Source organism: Canis lupus, chromosome 13 (genome assembly GCF_048164855.1).
Source record: "Canis lupus baileyi chromosome 13, mCanLup2.hap1, whole genome shotgun sequence".
In the NCBI taxonomy this organism is placed as follows: Eukaryota; Metazoa; Chordata; class Mammalia; order Carnivora; family Canidae; genus Canis; species Canis lupus.
The window spans coordinates 65,031,150-65,048,898 of NC_132850.1; the positions used below are offsets into that span (position 1 = coordinate 65,031,150).

Genomic DNA, 17,749 nt, shown 5'->3' on the forward strand with positions numbered 1-17,749 from the left:
TACAGGTCCTTCATAAGTGTAACCTTTCAATAAATCACTTACACAGATATCTTCATCTCAGGGTGTACTACTAAGGAATCTTCCCTCAGACATGATTGCATAAACCCTGGCTGTGTCATCAGACCATATTATCCATTACCTGTCAATGTAACAGCCTTTTATACCCAGCTCACTTACTTTTCTTTAATTTTTTTTTTCATATTGTCTCCTAGCTGTGAATATAAGACTACTTCAAAATGATAAGAAGAGCTCAGTTGTATCCCATAACTAAGAGTTTCCACCTCCAAATAACATTACCCTTAACTCAAGGGAGAATGATGTGACTATGGAAAGGCCTGGCCCTAATGTTTGCAGAGCATGGGGCAAAGTACTAATGGAGGCCCACATATTGTTGTTTAACTACCGGTTTTAAATCAAAGTAACAAACTGTCAAATAAAATATATTCTCTCCTTCTACCTTGACACATATAGCTCCATAATGATATGGAATTTAAAAGGGTGAGAAAAAAAATAAAATAAAATAAAATAAAATAAAAGGGTGAGAATGAGCTCTGGGTGGCTATGCCTCCCAAGATCCACTGACTCCTAATATTATAGGAATAGTTACAGATAGAAGAGGGAGGGCCAGAGGGGAACCCTCCAAAACACAAGGTTCAAGATAAGATCCCCTCTTACCCTCCATATAATGGTGGTACTGAACAAGATATTAAAACATCTTTTATATTTTTATATTTGAATTGTTGGTCACTAATCCAGTTGGAAATGATGGCTCCCAGTGTCCTGAAGAAAGGCCACCTAGAGATCAGCTCCCGAAAAGGCTTATACTACCGATGCTGTCCCTGTCTGGGCTCTTCACCTCCCACTACTTCCAAGAAAACATCACAATAAGCAGAGGGAAGATAAGAAAGGTCAGCAGCAAAGTACAGCTTGCTCTAGAGCTTGAGAAATCTGACTCAGAGAAGTTCTAAAAGCTGTGTCTACTTTGAAAAAAATATCTGAGCTTGATTGCTCGGAATCATTTAAAAATATCTTACCTTCCAAGCAATATGCTGAGCATTGCGGATAAAAAGAGGAAAACATTAATAATGTAGGAAAAAGAAAGACAAGTGAAAAATAACAGTAAAGCATCATAATAATTGATCTACTAAACACTGAAAGCGTAACAAGAACACAGGAAAAAGAAAAGATTACTAAATTTAACTAGGGAATTATAGCAAGATTCAGAGAAGAGAGCAAAATTATGAGTGTAAGCTTTGGGGACAATCAGAAAAGAGTGCACTTAAGGCAGATGGGTCAGATCATGTGAAAACATAGAGGTAGAAGAACAGGTCATGTAAGGAGAACCGCAATGCTGAATATGGGTAGAGGGGAGTGGTAGGGAGTAAAATGGGAAAAGTCATGGCAAAGCCCCAAACCTGTTGGCATACAGCAACAGCCAAAATAAGAAGAAAGAATACTGAACATGGAATAATTTAATCAATTTGAGTATTAGCAAGAGCAACTGTTAGCTACGCTGGAGAGTAGTGAACCCCCAGGCTCTGGAGTCTAAAAAGAAGACCCCTGCAGTCATTCAAGGAAGACTCATAATGAGCATCTACAGAAGGAGGGAATTACAGGGAGACCATGACCTCCGAGGACCAGAGTTGTCAGGATTCTACATGAGAACAGCAGGGAAGAGGAGTCAAAAGCAAAGTTCTCAACCATAAAACTGACACTGCAGTCAGTTCTCAAATCCATTAGATGCTCTCATATGTGACCGTGATACTAAATCCCTGTGGTGATCCAAGACACGACGCGTTCTGACTTTGTTCTGAGGACTGACCCAGAGCTGGAGTCACACGCTTCTTCGAGGCGCGGTTATGGCAGGTAATAACCCCCCATGCTCACAGGCCGTGGTCCCGCCTCCCGGGAGCCCTGAAAGACACTCGTCTATGCAGCTCTGGTATATGCATATGAATAGCATCACCACCAGTCTTTACCCCATTCTCCCACCCAAACTTACACAATTTGCAAAGAAGTCCAGGCAGTTACTAGAACTTCGTTGTAGCGCATTCAATGCATGTTTCTGACTGGACTTGTGAAGTACTTTGACCTTTAACCGCTAATTCATTTCATTAAATACTTACATTGTCTTTTGTCTCTCGATGGATTTTCTGATTTTTCGAATTTTGTTAATCAAGTCATGGGCCTCTTTATCAGCTTTGGGAGGCCTTTGTATTGCTTGCTTTCGCAACAGGAAATACCTCAAGCTTGCAGCCCTTCTTTCTACATCTTCTAAGTTGAATCTACGAATAAATGAAAAGACAGCTTACCTTGAAAACAATTTCATCAATAAAATCTAAGTCATATTTCCATCTACTGTTCACATCCTGACATATACCTGTTGAGTTCTTAATATCCACCTTTAGGAGTTTTATCCCGAAGAGGCACACAGGGTGCCTGGGTCAGCAGACTCCTTATTAATTACCTTCTAGGAAACAGTAAGCTCCCCTCCTTGCTGCAGACCTTACCCCGAGGCAACAACCAGAGCCCATGGAAATTTTTCCTGTAAATGTACTCAGATACTCCACAGGTAAAGGAGAGAGAACAATGGATTTTCCCTATTTACATACAGAAAAGAGATCGCTCCTTCTCCAAAACAAGATGAGAAAAAGAAGTTTAAAAACAAAAAAATATATATGCTGTTTTGCTGATTTGTATTATTGTTGTAGTTGCTCTTGTATTAATTCCACTCATCTTGAGGTCAAAGGCCTTAGCATCATATAAAAATATGTAAGTTCAGATTTCACAAATCTTTTGTGAATTTTAGGGATTCCTTTGTGGGTTTTTTTTTTTTTTTTTCATTTTACTGAAATCTAATTGACTTGTAACATTTTATAAGTTTAAGGTATACAATGCAATATATTTGATACATATGTGCACCACAGAGTGATTACCAATATAACATTAGTTAACACATCCATCACCTCCGCGTAGTTGCCTTTTGTGTATTAGTGTGAAAAGATTTTAGATCTACTCTTTTACTAACTTTGAAGCATATAGTACAGTATTCTGGGTCAGCAGACTCCAGTCTACTGTTTTCTACAGAATTGTGTTTCTTTCTAACTAAAATATGTAGCCATGCTCTAAAGTAAAGTAGGTGAGCTGTGTAACTTTTGGTACAAGTTACACAGTTTTGGTACAACTACCAAAAGTTCAGAAATTTTTTCCTTGTGCCAACAAAAAAAGGTAAAAGGTTTGTTATCTCCAAAAGTTCCAAACACAGCCATACATTTAATTATCATCATTATTTTAAATATACATCACAAATAATGACCCCCTACTACATGTCTGTTATATATAAACAAGTTTCATTAAACTTTGCCAGCTGAGCAAAATTATGTAGCTTGATTGATTGATTGATTGATTGATTTATATCTGTAGCCTGTTTAAGCTTCTATGGCTGAAAGTAGTTTGAAATTGTCTAAAGTAAAGAAAGCATTTTATTCTGATCCCAAACTATGTGATCAAAGTTAATCCAGGATATAGTGTTACCTATGTAGTGAATATATTTAGGTATAATTAAGGTATATATAATATATATACCTTAATTATATATAATTATATACAATATATATAAATATATAATATATATACCTTAATTATAAATATATGTATTGATACATATTTATATATATATATAGGTATATTTAAGTATATAATTTATACCTCACCTAAACTGGATGATTACATTCAATTTTAAGCTATTTTCACGCTATAGCATATATATGTTAGCAAGATTGTGTCTCTAAGTTACAGTTCTCTTAAATTTAAATTAAAAACAATAAAATACACCACCAACAAATACGCTAGCACGTTGTAAGGATACTTTAATTCTACGTGGGATACTTGTGTGTGTTAACATTCAATTTATTTTGCCAAGAATCTCATTATTTACTCGAAATTTACAAGACTTAAATAAAAATATAATAGTTTGTAGTAAGAAGATAACAACAACAATAACAAAATAGAGTGGGAAACTATTTAAAGATGGTAATTTGTAATAGCACCAGTAAAAATATTTTTTTAAGAACTGAACGAGGAAGGTATATTTTTTAAATATGCATTCTGATAAGTGAACACCAGAAATAGTTATGAATACTTTATTATAACAGTGAATTTTTGTAATTTTCCTCAACAGAATAAGCTTGATTCAAATTACAAACAAAAACAAATTAAAATGACTTACAAAAAAAACAATGCTGGTAACTTTTCCATTTTCCTTAGCTTTTCAACGAGAAGTGGAAACATGCTGACTGTGTTTTCTGAACTAAAAACTGAATCAGGACAAAGATTCTTCAGAACTGTTTTGGCCTGTAGCAATGAATAAAAAAATCACTAGTTTTGAATTCTGCATAATAATAAAGAAAGGAACTACCACTTTCAGCTAAAATATTTTCATAGTTGTCTAGTCTGTGTTTCTGTGCTTCTTTGAAATAAAATATAATAACAAAATAATTATGAAAATATAAACTTTTGTAGAGAATGACCAAAGATATATACAAATCAATGCACCAAAGAACAACAAAAAGACTAATCTATATACATGCACACATATATGAAATTTAACATGCAATTATGTAAGGCAACACAAATCAGTCAGAAAGAGGTCGCTCAGTAAATGATGCCGGTACCACTACTGCAAAAGGTGCAGTAAATCAGTTTCTCTCCATGTTGTGTATAAAAACCACTTTCAGATATGTTTTGAATGTTTTTAAACAACAAAAATAAATGGAAGGAAATGTAAATTAATTATGCTTCTGAGTGGAAAGAGATTACCTAAATTAAAATGTAATGGGAAAAAAAACCTCAAATGGGAAAAGTCTGGCACATGTCACTTACCAGAAATGAGAAACCTCAATGTGTGACAACAAAACAAACTTCAAAATATAAAGACCATCATCAACTTACTTAATATAAATATGCAAAACTTATGACTCCAGGTTAAGGTTCTAAGACACAAATAGTTCCTACAAATTGAAATAAAAATCATTAAAAAAAAAAAAAAAATCCCTACAGGCGCCTGGGTGGCTCAGTAGGCTAAGCGTCTGCCCTCAGCTCAGGTCATGATCCCGGGGTCTCGGGACCAAGCCCGGCAGGGAGCTCCCTGCTCCGTGGTGAGTCTGCTGCTCTTTCTCTCTCTCCCTCTGCTCCTTGCCACTGCTCCTTCTCCTCCTATCTCTCAGGTAAATAAAATACTTTTTTAGAAAGAAGAAAGAAAGAAGAAAAAAGAAAGAAAGAAGAAAGAAAGAAAGAAAGAAAGAAAGAAAGAAAGAAAGAAAGAAAGAGAAGAAAGAAGAAAGAAAGAAAGAAAGAAAAGGGGAAGACAAAAGGATCCCAAGACAAACGTGACAAAGGAGTAAAGAATGCTTCGGAGCCACCACTACTGTGATTTCAATCTCTCTGCTGTCAAGGCATCAACAGTGACCGCGGATACGGGCGCCCCTGTTCTGGTCCTATTATGGAAGGTGGCTCCTGCTGTGCGCTTTAGAAAGCCAGAGGATTAAGCAAAGAGCAATTTCCTTTTCCCCCTTCTATTCTATCTCAAAATCCCTAGACTTCCAGTTCAACAGAAAACCCTAAAATAAACATTGAAGACTAAAACAGTAACAGTAATGATGATGATGATGGCGATGGCAACGAAAGTCAAGAAAACAAAGAACATAGGGTTTTGCCAAAAAAAAAAAAAAAAAAAAAAGTGAAAATTACCTCCTCGGCATGGCCATTTTTAACCCAACTGGTTAATTCTGCCTTTAAGCTCTCTTCGTATTTTCTGGCATCCAACTTTCTAATGACTATTTTATCCTTAAAATGAATGAATTTCTCCGGATCCAACTCCTTGAAAAGAAATGCCACAGAATCAAACAAAAAAACATGCAAGAAAATCCAAAGATGTTTCTCAATTATGCATTTAATTAACAGAATCACAAGCTCCTTGAGAGTACAGATTACTGAAGGTCTTCTAACCCCCCCGCCCCCACCCCAAGTTTCCTGGACGGAAACCTAATAGGATGAATGAACTCTTCAAAGGAAGAATGCAGAGCAAAACCACGTAGAAGATGAAAACGGACAGCACGTAGGGCCTGAGGAGGGAAGGGCAGTGCGATGAGAGAATAAAGGAATATGCATCCAAGACGTAAAAGGAAACTAAAATATTCTAACATCCCAGAAATTGAAAAAAAGAAATATTTTCAGGGATTCCGTGGCATTTTACCCCACTAAAGTGAAACACAAAATATTAGCAAGAAGAATGTCTGAGAAGGGGTGATTTTATTTCGGAAACAATCGATCAATAATTTTAGAAGAGGAGAGGCACAGGATCAGAAGGGGTGAGACTTTATCCTTCTGAACAACGACGTCCCCATCCACTATAATAAGACTAATTCTAATTAAATGCGTAATTATTACGTACCTGGGCCCTGGGCCAGCTCTCCCAAAACTGAAGCATGGTATCGTAAAGCTGGACCGTTTCTCGAGGGGAAAGGGTCAGGTCACAAGGGAATCCGTACTTTTCGATCTACATTTAAAATAAAATTTAAGAGTTTCATATCCTTTCATATTATCTCATGTTCTGTGATTTGTCCTGTGAACCAGTGTGATGTCTCGGCCTGGGAGAGCCTCTGTTCAGGGACTAAAACCTTATCTCGTTTTTTGAAACAGGAACCGGGAATATTGAAGTGGGCGAAGACCTAGGATTGAGAACAGGACTGCTGGGTGTGTGCCCTTGGGAAAAACTGGCCCCACCCCCGGGGGCACCTGCGGGGCGGTGGGTTAAGGTTGCCCTGGGCTGGGGTCGGGCTCCCAGGGCCCCGGAGGGGAGCCTGCTTCTCCCTCCCCTCCCTGCCTCTGCGCTCTCTCCCATCTCTGTTGCTATCTCTTGCCTCTCAAATAAATAAATGAAATCTAAAAAAAAAAAAAAAAAAAAAAAAGAGAGAGAGAGAAAGAGACACTGAAAAAGATATTTTCCTAGCCACTGACATAATGCACTCAGAAAACCAATAAATCATCAACTTTAAGCACATCTTCCGATCCTAATCTCTGGAAAACAACTTGTGTAAGTTTCCTGATACTCCAACTGGCTAATAAAGACCCCTGGCGTTTACTTTTCAAGTGCGACACAATCTGCCTTTGGCCCCAATTTGCAATTCCAAGACCCCAAATGAATACCTCTCTTTCAGCTCCTGTTCTTCCTTTTTCCTCAGTCAGCAGCCTCAAAGTCACTACCAGGAGCCCAAAGACACTGAAAACAGCACTAAACTAAAATGTTCAAAGGGTGATAAGTGCTGACTATAAACAAAACACTAAGCAAGAGCTTGACTGATTTTGTAAAAAAAAAAAAATAATAAAAATAAATAAAAATAAATTTAAAAAATCCACCAAAAAGTGTTTGCATTATTTCCTAAAACGTTTTAACTGGGCTAATTCTCTATAAACTGCTTCTGCATGTCCAGTCGGAGTGCCGGAAGCTAAAAGATGGGCGGGCTGCTTAGGCAGGAAAGCACGACCTGTACCCTGTAGCTGAAATGGGTTTAATTATGAATATGGTTCTTTGTTTCGGAGCACCAACCCAGGCTAAAAAGGGGCAAACCTAATTTTCTTAAGTTCTGAGAAAGGAGCTGGGCCAACTCCAAGACTAAGACGTGGGGATCGCCTTTGAGACACTCAGGAAAGCTTCCTTCCCAGGTCAGTCACTTGGTTCTGCTCTAAGCCTTTCTGATATGCGTGTCATTAATTTTTCCACAAGCATTTTTTTTTTTATAATTTTTTTTTTTTTTTTTTTTATGATAGTCTCACAGAGAGAGAGAGAGGCAGAGACACAGGCAGAGGGAGAAGCAGGCTCCATGCACCGGGAGCCCGACGTGGGATTCGATCCCGGGTCTCCAGGATCGCGCCCTGGGCCAAAGGCAGGCGCCAAACCGCTGCGCCACCCAGGGATCCCTCCACAAGCATTTTAAGGTATAAATTAAACACTCCCGTTCCCCAAAAATTTGCGTTGTGGGATTTTTTTTAGTGGTTTCAACTGTTGTTGCTACAAATCAATCGCCTGTCAAGCCCTGATCCCTGAAAGGTTAATAGGTCATCTTTAAAGGAAAGCAGGGAGGGGGGGGTCTATTCAATGGGCTTCTTAAAGGTTTGTCATCGGAAATGGTAAGTCTTAAAGAAGGGACCATCCTAGACAGATTTCTCCACATCTTTTCACAGCAGGACACCCGTTTCAGCAAATAGCTGTGAAGTTAAAGAACTCAGGTTTGGAAATTCTGCACTAACAAAGCCATAGCAAACACGAGGCCCTTGGGGAAGAAAACTGCTTAGTAGGATGGAGACTACAGCAGAGCCTGAATCAGAAAATCCCGTTCTATTTCCTCCTCTAGATGATTCCTCATCTATAATACAGGAATTAAAATATCTGTACTTTCACCTAAACCGGTAAAACCAAAGGAGATAAACATGACAGGATGAGTTTTAAATTTCAAAGACTAGTAGGTAAGGAAGTCCTGAAGATCTAATGCCCAGTACAGCGATTACGGACGATGCTGTAATACGAACATCAAATATGCTGAGACTGGATCTAATTATCGCCACCACCAAAACATAAATATGACTTGGAAGTGATGACTCATTTGGCCTAAGAAACAGGTATGTACGATCAACCCGAAAATTATCACCGTTTTTACGATAGAAGTCTTATTTCTGTCACGAGAATGCTTGTGATTTCTATTTTTTTTTTTTTTTTGCTTGTGATTTCTTAAGGCTCTTCACCTTTTATCGAAGGCTGAGTTTCTTCGTTTCTAAAATGTACAACTCTGCCTACGCCATAGACTCGTCGTAAGAATCAAGTTAGATTAAAAAAAAAAAAAAGTTAGGTGATGGATGTAATAGGTCTAGGGAGACACCCGGCACCTGGTTGGCGCCTCAACTGTCAGTGACCAACTTACAAGGCTGACTTGTGAAAGCGGTTTAATGACTCCGGCTAAGAGCTGGGATTCAATCCAGTTTTCTCCACTAGAGTCACTAATGACCTGGCAAAGTCCGAGCCAGCCGAGGTGGAAAAGGATGGGAAATAGGTCACAGATCCGTACCATCCTTCATGTGCAGGTACGACAGCATTGTGCTACGATGCTGCTCTGCAGACCACATTGTCCCTAAGGCCACAGGCGATGGCAAGAATTGATATGTACTGAGCAGAAAGAGGCGATGGTTCTTTCAAGGACCTCCTGGGACTGACATCTCTCCATGATGAGCAGCTGCTCCCCCCGGGCTTGGTATTTGGTTGCAAAGGCCGGGCTCTCCCAGAAAGAAGCCTCATGTGGATAGAAGTTTACCCATCCTGCTCCATCCCTTCCCATCAGAAACTACTTCTAGGATGGAGCTCTAGGGGCGGGGATCAAGGTGGATGTTTCTCTTCTTTACGTTGCCACAATCTATCAAGCTTTTTCTGGCCGATCAGTTCTTTCATATTGATCTGCGGTACGGCACACCACACCAGGAATAATAAGTCTACCCCTTTGGGAAGGTCTGCTCTCTCCGTATGGCTGCCGCTAGAGGGGACACACTACATGAACACGTGCCACACAAACAGCTACCACAACACACTTAATAACGCCCAAGCCTTTGAGGTCACCCTCCATTCCTGCTGCAAAAGTCCAGAAGTCCTAAGGAGACTCTTCAACACTATGATCTTCGCAGAAGTCATAGCGGGTCAGAGCACACTGCAGCAGTTCTGCTGCTTCCACTTTGTCCTGAAAGTACAGGAAAGGCACTTGGACCAAAATGCCAGTCGTGCTAGGTGCTCCAAGCTCACTACACTCATTGCTACTTAAAGATAACAGGCCTGAGGCACCTGGGGGGCTCAGGGGTTGAGCGTCTGCCTTCAGCCCAGGGTGTGATCCTGGAGACCTGGGATCGAATCCCACCTCGGGCTCCCTGCATGGAGCCTGCGTCTCCCTCTGCCTGTGTCTCTGCCTCTGTGTCTCATGGATAAATAAATAAAATCTTAAAAAAGAAAAAAAAAAAAAAAACAACCTGCCTGGAACCATCCAATGCAAAATAAATATATATATATTTAAATACTACGCTGCTCTAAAAATGCCAGGTGACGATGGGGAAAGAAAAAAAGAAACAGAAAGAGAAAGAAAGAGACAGAAAAAGAAGTCTATTATTTATGTGTGGGTTATTATCTATATTCTAAGTTTGGGATGTGAGGTCACAGGAGTTTTGTCCATATTTTAGTGTTATTTAGTTTGAATTGGGCCATTGCCACACAAAAGAGAAACTCTTGTAATAAATTCTTAGAAAATCACCATTCACACCAAAAAAGTCATTCAGTTGCTCTTTAGAAGCCATTGCATCAGCCCAAAGGCTATAAAGTGTTTCTCACTCATTCACTCCTTCAGGTATTTGTGCAACAGATCACCCCGAGTGCCGTGACCACAGGGTGAGCTCTGGAGTCTCCCTTGATTGTATCCTGGCCCCACTACTTACTTGTGGTGCAATAAGGAGTTGGGTGAGTGCTCTAAGCCTCACCTTCCTCGTTTCTAAAACGGGAATATTAACAGGACATCCATCCTAAAACTTTTGTGATGGTTAAAAGGGACAAAATGCATAAAATTCTTAGAACACAAAGTAAATGCTTAATTTAAGTTAGCTATCTTTACTCAACATACATGGATTAATCATCTCTTTTATAAATATATTTTTTTTAATTTTTATTTATTTATGATAGTCACACACACACACAGAGAGAGGCAGAGACACAGGCAGAGGGAGAAGCAGGCTCCATGCACCAGGAGCCCAACGTGGGACTCGATCCTGGGTCTCCAGGATTCCGCCCTTGGCCAAAGGCAGGCGCCAAACCGCCGCGCCACCCAGGGATCCCAATCATCTCTTTTATAGACACAGTTTTTGGGAACTCATAAGAATTCAAATTTGTCTTCAAGGAGTTATTCTAGTGAGATAAAGGAGATAGCAACTAGCAGGGAGCTGATCATAATTAGTGTCATGCAGGAAATTACAGGCAAGGTACTACGGAGAGAAGGTTGCGCCCAGCTTAGGAAGTCACAGAAGGACTCTGAAGATGTTTCACACTAGAAGAGTCATAAAATATGAACAGGACCTGAACAACCGGCACTTGGCATCCGTGGTGAAATACCCCAGGAGCAAAATGCATCACGAGGGCCTCCAGATCTGGGGGCCAGGTCAGAGAAGACCTAGGAAGCCAAGCCAAGGAGCCGTGCAATTAGTCACGTCCATCGGAAAGCCATTAAAGCATGGCGAGATCGTAATTATGTTTTAGGAGGTTTAGCTGACAACAGAATTTGGAATGTTTCCTGCTTGCTAGGTTTTGAAAGGAAGGCAAACTAATGACTGATTATCACTTTGAGAGGCAATGAGACCTTGAATGGGCCGTTCCTAAGAACAGGATGAGAAAGAAAGATAATTATGCAAGGAAGACTAAGAACTCCTCCACAGGCATCCTGATGCCCCAAATAATATCCTAAGACCTCCGCTTTATTGACTCACACCAAAAAATCATGTAATTGCTGTTAATGAAATGTCTTTTCCTTATCTGACCTGCCTTGCAAGGATCAGATTCTCACATGTACTAGTAGCCGCCCGTACATAGTTGTGCGCTAAGGGTTAGCGTCACCAGGGGGGACAGAGAGATGTGGATGCTGAGAATTAAAAATGGACAAAGATAATGTACAAGAATAAGTAAAATTAACCAAAAAAAAAAAAAAAAAAACTTCAGGTTAAAAATTTTAGTCATTTTCAAGCTTTGTGGTTCTAGACACCACTGAGGTTTCATTGATGACCACAAAGTCATCTTTGTTACTTTTAAAAAACTGAAGTTAGTAAATATTATTTAACGCTGAGAAAGGAGGATCCCCTGCCATTTGAAACAACACGAATGCATCTTGAACTCGTTACGCTAAGTTATAAAGAGGTAAGTCAGGGAATGAGAAAGAACCGCATCGTATCACTTAGATGTGGAATCTAAAAAAGTCGAACCTGTAAAAAAAGAAAAAAAAAAAAACACAATAAAATGATGGTTAGCAGGGGACGTAACAAATCTGCAATGAGGAAACACCACATAGAGGTTTAACGCATAATATGGTAAATATGGACAATGATATTGTAGCATAATTATATGATGTGGCGGAGGTGCTAAATACTGCTATCACACGTACTTTACAAGATATGACCATATCAAATTAGCATGTTGCACACCTTCAATTTATGTTATGTCACACGTCACATATATTCATTGAGATAAAATATAGCAAAATAAGAGATAAAACTACGGTTAAGTATCTGTCATAAAGTATCAGTTCCGTAATTTCCGTAAAATAGGCAGCTGTTCGATTATAATATGTATACAAGTAACTTGCATTACTCGGAGCAAATATGGCCAAAGCACTACTTACGTGATCCGTTGTGAGCGCGGCACACGGGTGAAAATGCTCGAAACAAACGTCGCGATGTTTTATGGAACATATGTGCTTCTCTAAATCGTTGTATCTCTCTCCATAGAGCACTAACGATGAAGAGCGAGAATTTCCGAATCAGTGGACACGTGAGGACTGGAAGGATTTTAAGGTGAAAGAAAAATTCCAAACATACCAAGTCTAACTTTATATGATTCCTCTATTTGGAAGTAATCTTTGGGAGACTTGGTGCAACGGCCAGCGTTTCTTTTAAAAGCAGTATTTTCTCTCATTGTCTTGTCTTCTTGTTTCCAGTAGCTTTTCACTGATTGCAGCCACCTTAAGAAACGAATTTACATATTATGTAGACAATAATATAGTTCCACTTCCTATGACTTTAAACATCTTGAATAAAGACTTCGTGTGCCTTAAACATCGTACGTAGAGGACTAGGCCCTGGAGGCCGAGCAGCCGAGCCTCCTCACTGCTGCCCGAGGCTCTTGCTTGAATCGCTTACATTCTTCATGTCTCGTTTTCCCCGTCCTACATTCAAATAATCGTAGGAGTAGTAGAAACACTGTTTAATAGTAGTGTTGGAAGAAGAACAAAAAAATTTTAAAAATTAAAAAAAATAATAGTAGTAATGGAAATAGTAAATCATAAAGATTGTTGGGTATTTAAGATAAACTAATATTTGCAAAGCGCTTAGAATAGCGCCCGGCACATGGGAGCCTTGGCTCTAATTGTCACTATTACTAGGCAGAAATCTAGCCCGATGACAAAACAACATAGGCCTTTCAGTTAGTAAGGCTTTGCTCTCTTTCTAAACATCTACAAAGGGGGACAGTGGCAGAAATCTCCAGGTCTGTGGCAGAGGATGTCATACTATTTCATATTTTATTTCTTGCTAACAGACCAAAAAAAAAAAAAAAACACAGATTTATCATTTCTGGTGAACTTTATTTGACAAATGGAAAAAAATGTTCTACTGGATCCCAGATCTGGCTAGGGCGGCCCTTGATTTTCCTTTATCGCGTGTGACCTCTCTCAGCACCTGCCACTAGGTGCTACCAATGCTCCGTTGCTTGAGTAGCCAGAGCTAAGTCAATAGACTCGCCAGAAAGTCACAAAACGCTTCGGAACCTATATGCAAGTATAACATTCAAAATACAAGAGCCTTTATCCAAATTATAACGTGATGCCTACTCAGTGAGATGCTCAGGGTTACTTATAGTGGCTGAAAGGGCCAGAAAGGGACATCGGATCATGACAAGGAGATGCTCCCAGACTTCTGCTCCAATTTCTCCGCCAAGACAATGGACCTATTAAAGAAAAAAAAAAAAAAAACTTCTCCTTTAAAAAGCTAATTTAAAAATGACAGATGAAAATAAGACACAGAAGCTCCAGTCACTATACACAGTCTCATGTTACCTTGAATTGACCGTGCCGAGTTCATATAAATAGCCCCAAATCAGGTAATAGGAAATCTTGACACAAATTTTCTTCAATCCCCATAACCAATCCATCAATAATTCCTCTTTCTCTTACTTTCAAAAAAGTTCTTTCAAATCTATGCATTTCTCTCCGCGTCCACCGCTCCCAAGTCACCGTCACGTCAGCTGCAACCCCGGTACCCTCCTGACTGCTCTCCTAGCTTCACCTGATGCCTCCCACCTTCTTCGAGTCACGGCCAAAAGGACAGATTAGATCAGGCCGTGTCCCTAACTAAATGTCTTCCACAGCCTCCCTGCACGTGGGGCAGAATGTTAGCTCCTCGCAGGCCGTACCTGACACCTGGCGTAACTTGGCCCTGCTTGCCTCTCCAGCTTCCTCGCAGCCCTCCGTCCTACACCACTCCCCCCTTGCGTAGGACACCCTAGACTTTTCTGTGTTCCTTCAACACGCCCTTCCTCCCCCAGAGCTTTCACGTGTATCATTCCCTCTGCTTATCACGTTTTTACCCCCCCTCCCCCCTTGCAACTTCCAGAATCCAGGCTAATGTCACTCCACTAGAAAGGCTCCTCCGACGGCCACCCCAGGGCCACCTTCCTACCAGCCTGCTGCCCTCGTGACCGTCAGGACACCTGCCCTTTCTCCCGACAACCTGTACCCGTGGGGGCCGGCCTCGTCATTTGTACTAATTCCCTTCTTTCAGTCACTCTGCGACCTGAGACCCGGGCAACTCCCAGCACCAACAGCGCCTGGCATGCCGGGGGCACCCCTTAAATATTTGCTGAATAAATGAATGAATGTCTTTTAACCAAGTAAGTCATATTGAACTTGATTCAGAGAAGATTCTCAAACGTGGTCTTCTTTCAACACATTAAATCATGGAACGAGGCAATTAGCTGGAAAGGACCAGAAAGCCAGATGATTCAAAATATATTTTTTTTCAGATGCCTGGGTGGCTCCATCAGTTGAGCATCTGCCTTCTGCTCAGGTCGTGATTACAGGGTCCTGGGATCCAGTCCTCCACGGGGCTCCCTGCTGGGCCAGGACTCTGCTCCTCCCTCAGCCCTGCCCCCAGCTTGTGCATGCACGTGCGTGCGTGTGCACACTCTCTCTCAAAAATAAATTTAAAAAAATATTTTTAGACATTTTTTAAAGACTTGGTTTGGGCCTGGTCGGATGATACACAACTCTGCTGAATGCTTCATATGAGCAGACAGCACTTTTCTCTGACTCTGACAGAAGAGGCACAGCCTTCAAAACCCTTCAGCTTTGCCCTTATATAAAACTGGGGAGGGATCCCTGGGTGGCGCAGCGGTTTGGCGCCTGCCTTTGGCCCGGGGCGCGATCCTGGAGACCCGGGATCGAATCCCACGTCGGGCTCCGGGTGCATGGAGCCTGCTTCTCCCTCTGCCTGTGTCTCTGCCTCTCTCTCTCTCTTTGTATGACTATCGTAGATTAAAAAAAAAAAAAAAATGGGGAAATTAAGGTACCCAATGTCACAGCATTTCAGTTTTGAAATCTAGAGTCCAACTACAACTCACGTTCTTGATTGCAAAGAGAGAATTGTTGACTTTTTATTTTGAACGGGAATGTTCAAGGCCTTCAAGATGCAATATATACGGAGTAACCAAAAATAAACACAAAAATCAGTATCAAACAAATAAAAAAATATAGCCTGCTCAGCAGCTCCACGTCGACAAGAATTAAGTTAAATACAAGCTTATCATTCTTTTCCCTTTAGGGTGAAAATCCCTCGGAGTATTTTAAATCTCTTCCAATAACTATCTTTAATGATGCTACTATAAAAGTGTTATAAATGGGGATCCCTGGGTGGTGCAGCGGTTTGGCGCCTGCCTTTGGCCCAGGGAGTGATCCTGGAGACCCGGGATCGAATCCCACATCGGGCTCCCGGTGCATGGAGCCTGCTTCTCCCTCTGCCTGTGTCTCTGCCTCTCTCTCTCTTTGTGTGACTATCATGAATAAATAAAATCTTTTAAAAATAAATAAATAAATAAATAAATAAATAAATAAATAAATAAATAAATAAAAGTGTTATAAATATCCTCCTTCGGCCCCCATGATCTCCATTGTTTTCCTTCCTGCTCTCTTTGGCCCGGGAAACTGACCTATAGAGACAACCTTACAAGGACTCCAATGCTTTCTGGTCCCACCGGACTTAGCCAACGGAGAGCCTTGATGGGATCAGGAGAAGGGAAGAAGGATGGGAATGAGGTCTTTCCTTCACCGGGTCCCTTCCCGAAAGGTCACCTTGAACTGGCCCTGACCCTCAACTGACGCAAGTTCTCCCAACGTGGCTACCTCGGTCAGGATCTCCTTCGTGCCTCAGTAACTGCTTCTTTCCCTTGTCCCTTCAAGCGTAGGGCTAGGCCCCTACCCCTACGGGATGCTCGATTGCTGTGCTAACCTTTATAGTTTTCCCTCGCACACACTTTTGGAAAACTCTTCCCGAATTGCTATGTTTTGACTGTGCCACTTGCTTCTCTTTTGGGTCCACGGCTGATGAAATAACTTACTTAACTGCTATCATTGTTAGAGACCAAAATGCTCTGCTTTAGAGATCAAAGACTGGATTTGGAAGCCTCTCCCCAGGAAAACTTACACCATGGAGGTTAATCCTCCCCTTGCTGTACAGACCTCTGCAGCACATGCTGACATCCCCTATTGAGTCACGACGCGGAAACGGAGCCAAGAGCCTGAGGAAACCATTCGGAAGGAAGCGCCCCCCGCTGACCTGAGCTCTATACCAAGGGACAAGTGTCTTGAAGCACCAGATATCTTCATTACAGCACAGATGCACACTAGGAGATCAACCTAGAGCAGCAATACCGAACCTACCTCATCAAATATAACATATCTGATCCTTTTCACCCATGCTTGGCGATGAGGAGATAATAGCAGAATTTCAAAGCAGGCAGGCACTGTAATAAGTACCTAAAAATAACATTGCATAAACAAAAATTTTGAGTACTTATTATTACGTACAGACTTCATTGTGAGAATATAAACGATAGAATTCCAACTCTTGAATGTACCTGCTAATGACTTAGTATCACTCTGAGAATATTTTATTAAAATTGTGACATAGTAGGTTAAAGCTTATGAAACTATAATTTTTACGAGTCAACGTGGTAAAATATCAGATTTGAAGCTTAAATTCTTATTTATTTATTTATTTGTTTATTTATTTATTTTTAATTCTTGTTTAAAAGCATTCAAAGTAATACAAACGGAGAGTTAACCATCACAGGTTTATTTCTTCCTCTGACTCTAAGATAGTTTTGTTTGAAAAATGTCACAACATTAGGATCAACAACAACGGATGTGGGGAAAAGTAAGACTGGGCCGATGGAGAGGCTGAACTTCAAAACAGGCCTGAGGAAACCTTGGCCAACACGGCTCAGACCTCGGAGCCCATGCTGCTGTCAGAGCCCTTCCACTGCAGGCTGAGATGTCCCAGTGTTTGCCCCCTGCCCAACTCAGCCCCCGGACGTGGACTGTGGAGCAGAAATGGAAGAATTGGCAGCTGGCATTGGTCCCGACCACCGTCCCCACATCTGGGCAGCGGGTCCATCCTTGAAAGGAAGTCTGGGGGGCACATCTTCATGTCTGCTCTGTAATGTTCTATGATCAACTTTCTACTTTTTTGTTCAGTCTTATTGATTTATGGATTTGTTAGGGAGGAAAACTATCTATGACTTATTTAGCATCAGGTATTCTATCAATAATACAACATATTTTAAATTATGATGAGTATCAGGGCGCCCGGGTGGCTCAGTTGGTTTAGGCATCCGCCTTCGGCTCGGGTCGTGATC

At 40.8% G+C, this 17,749-nt stretch overlaps 1 protein-coding gene across 1 annotated transcript in view; it reads right to left on the reverse strand.

Moving 5' to 3' along the window:
- DDX60 (DExD/H-box helicase 60) overlaps positions 1 to 17,749 on the reverse strand; it is a 140,549-nt gene that overhangs the window by 36,891 nt on the left and 85,909 nt on the right. The window contains exon 29 of the mRNA XM_072773853.1: positions 13,401 to 13,421. Within this exon, the coding sequence (XP_072629954.1) occupies positions 13,401 to 13,421 (21 nt within the window). The remainder of the gene's footprint in view (positions 1 to 13,400; positions 13,422 to 17,749) is intronic.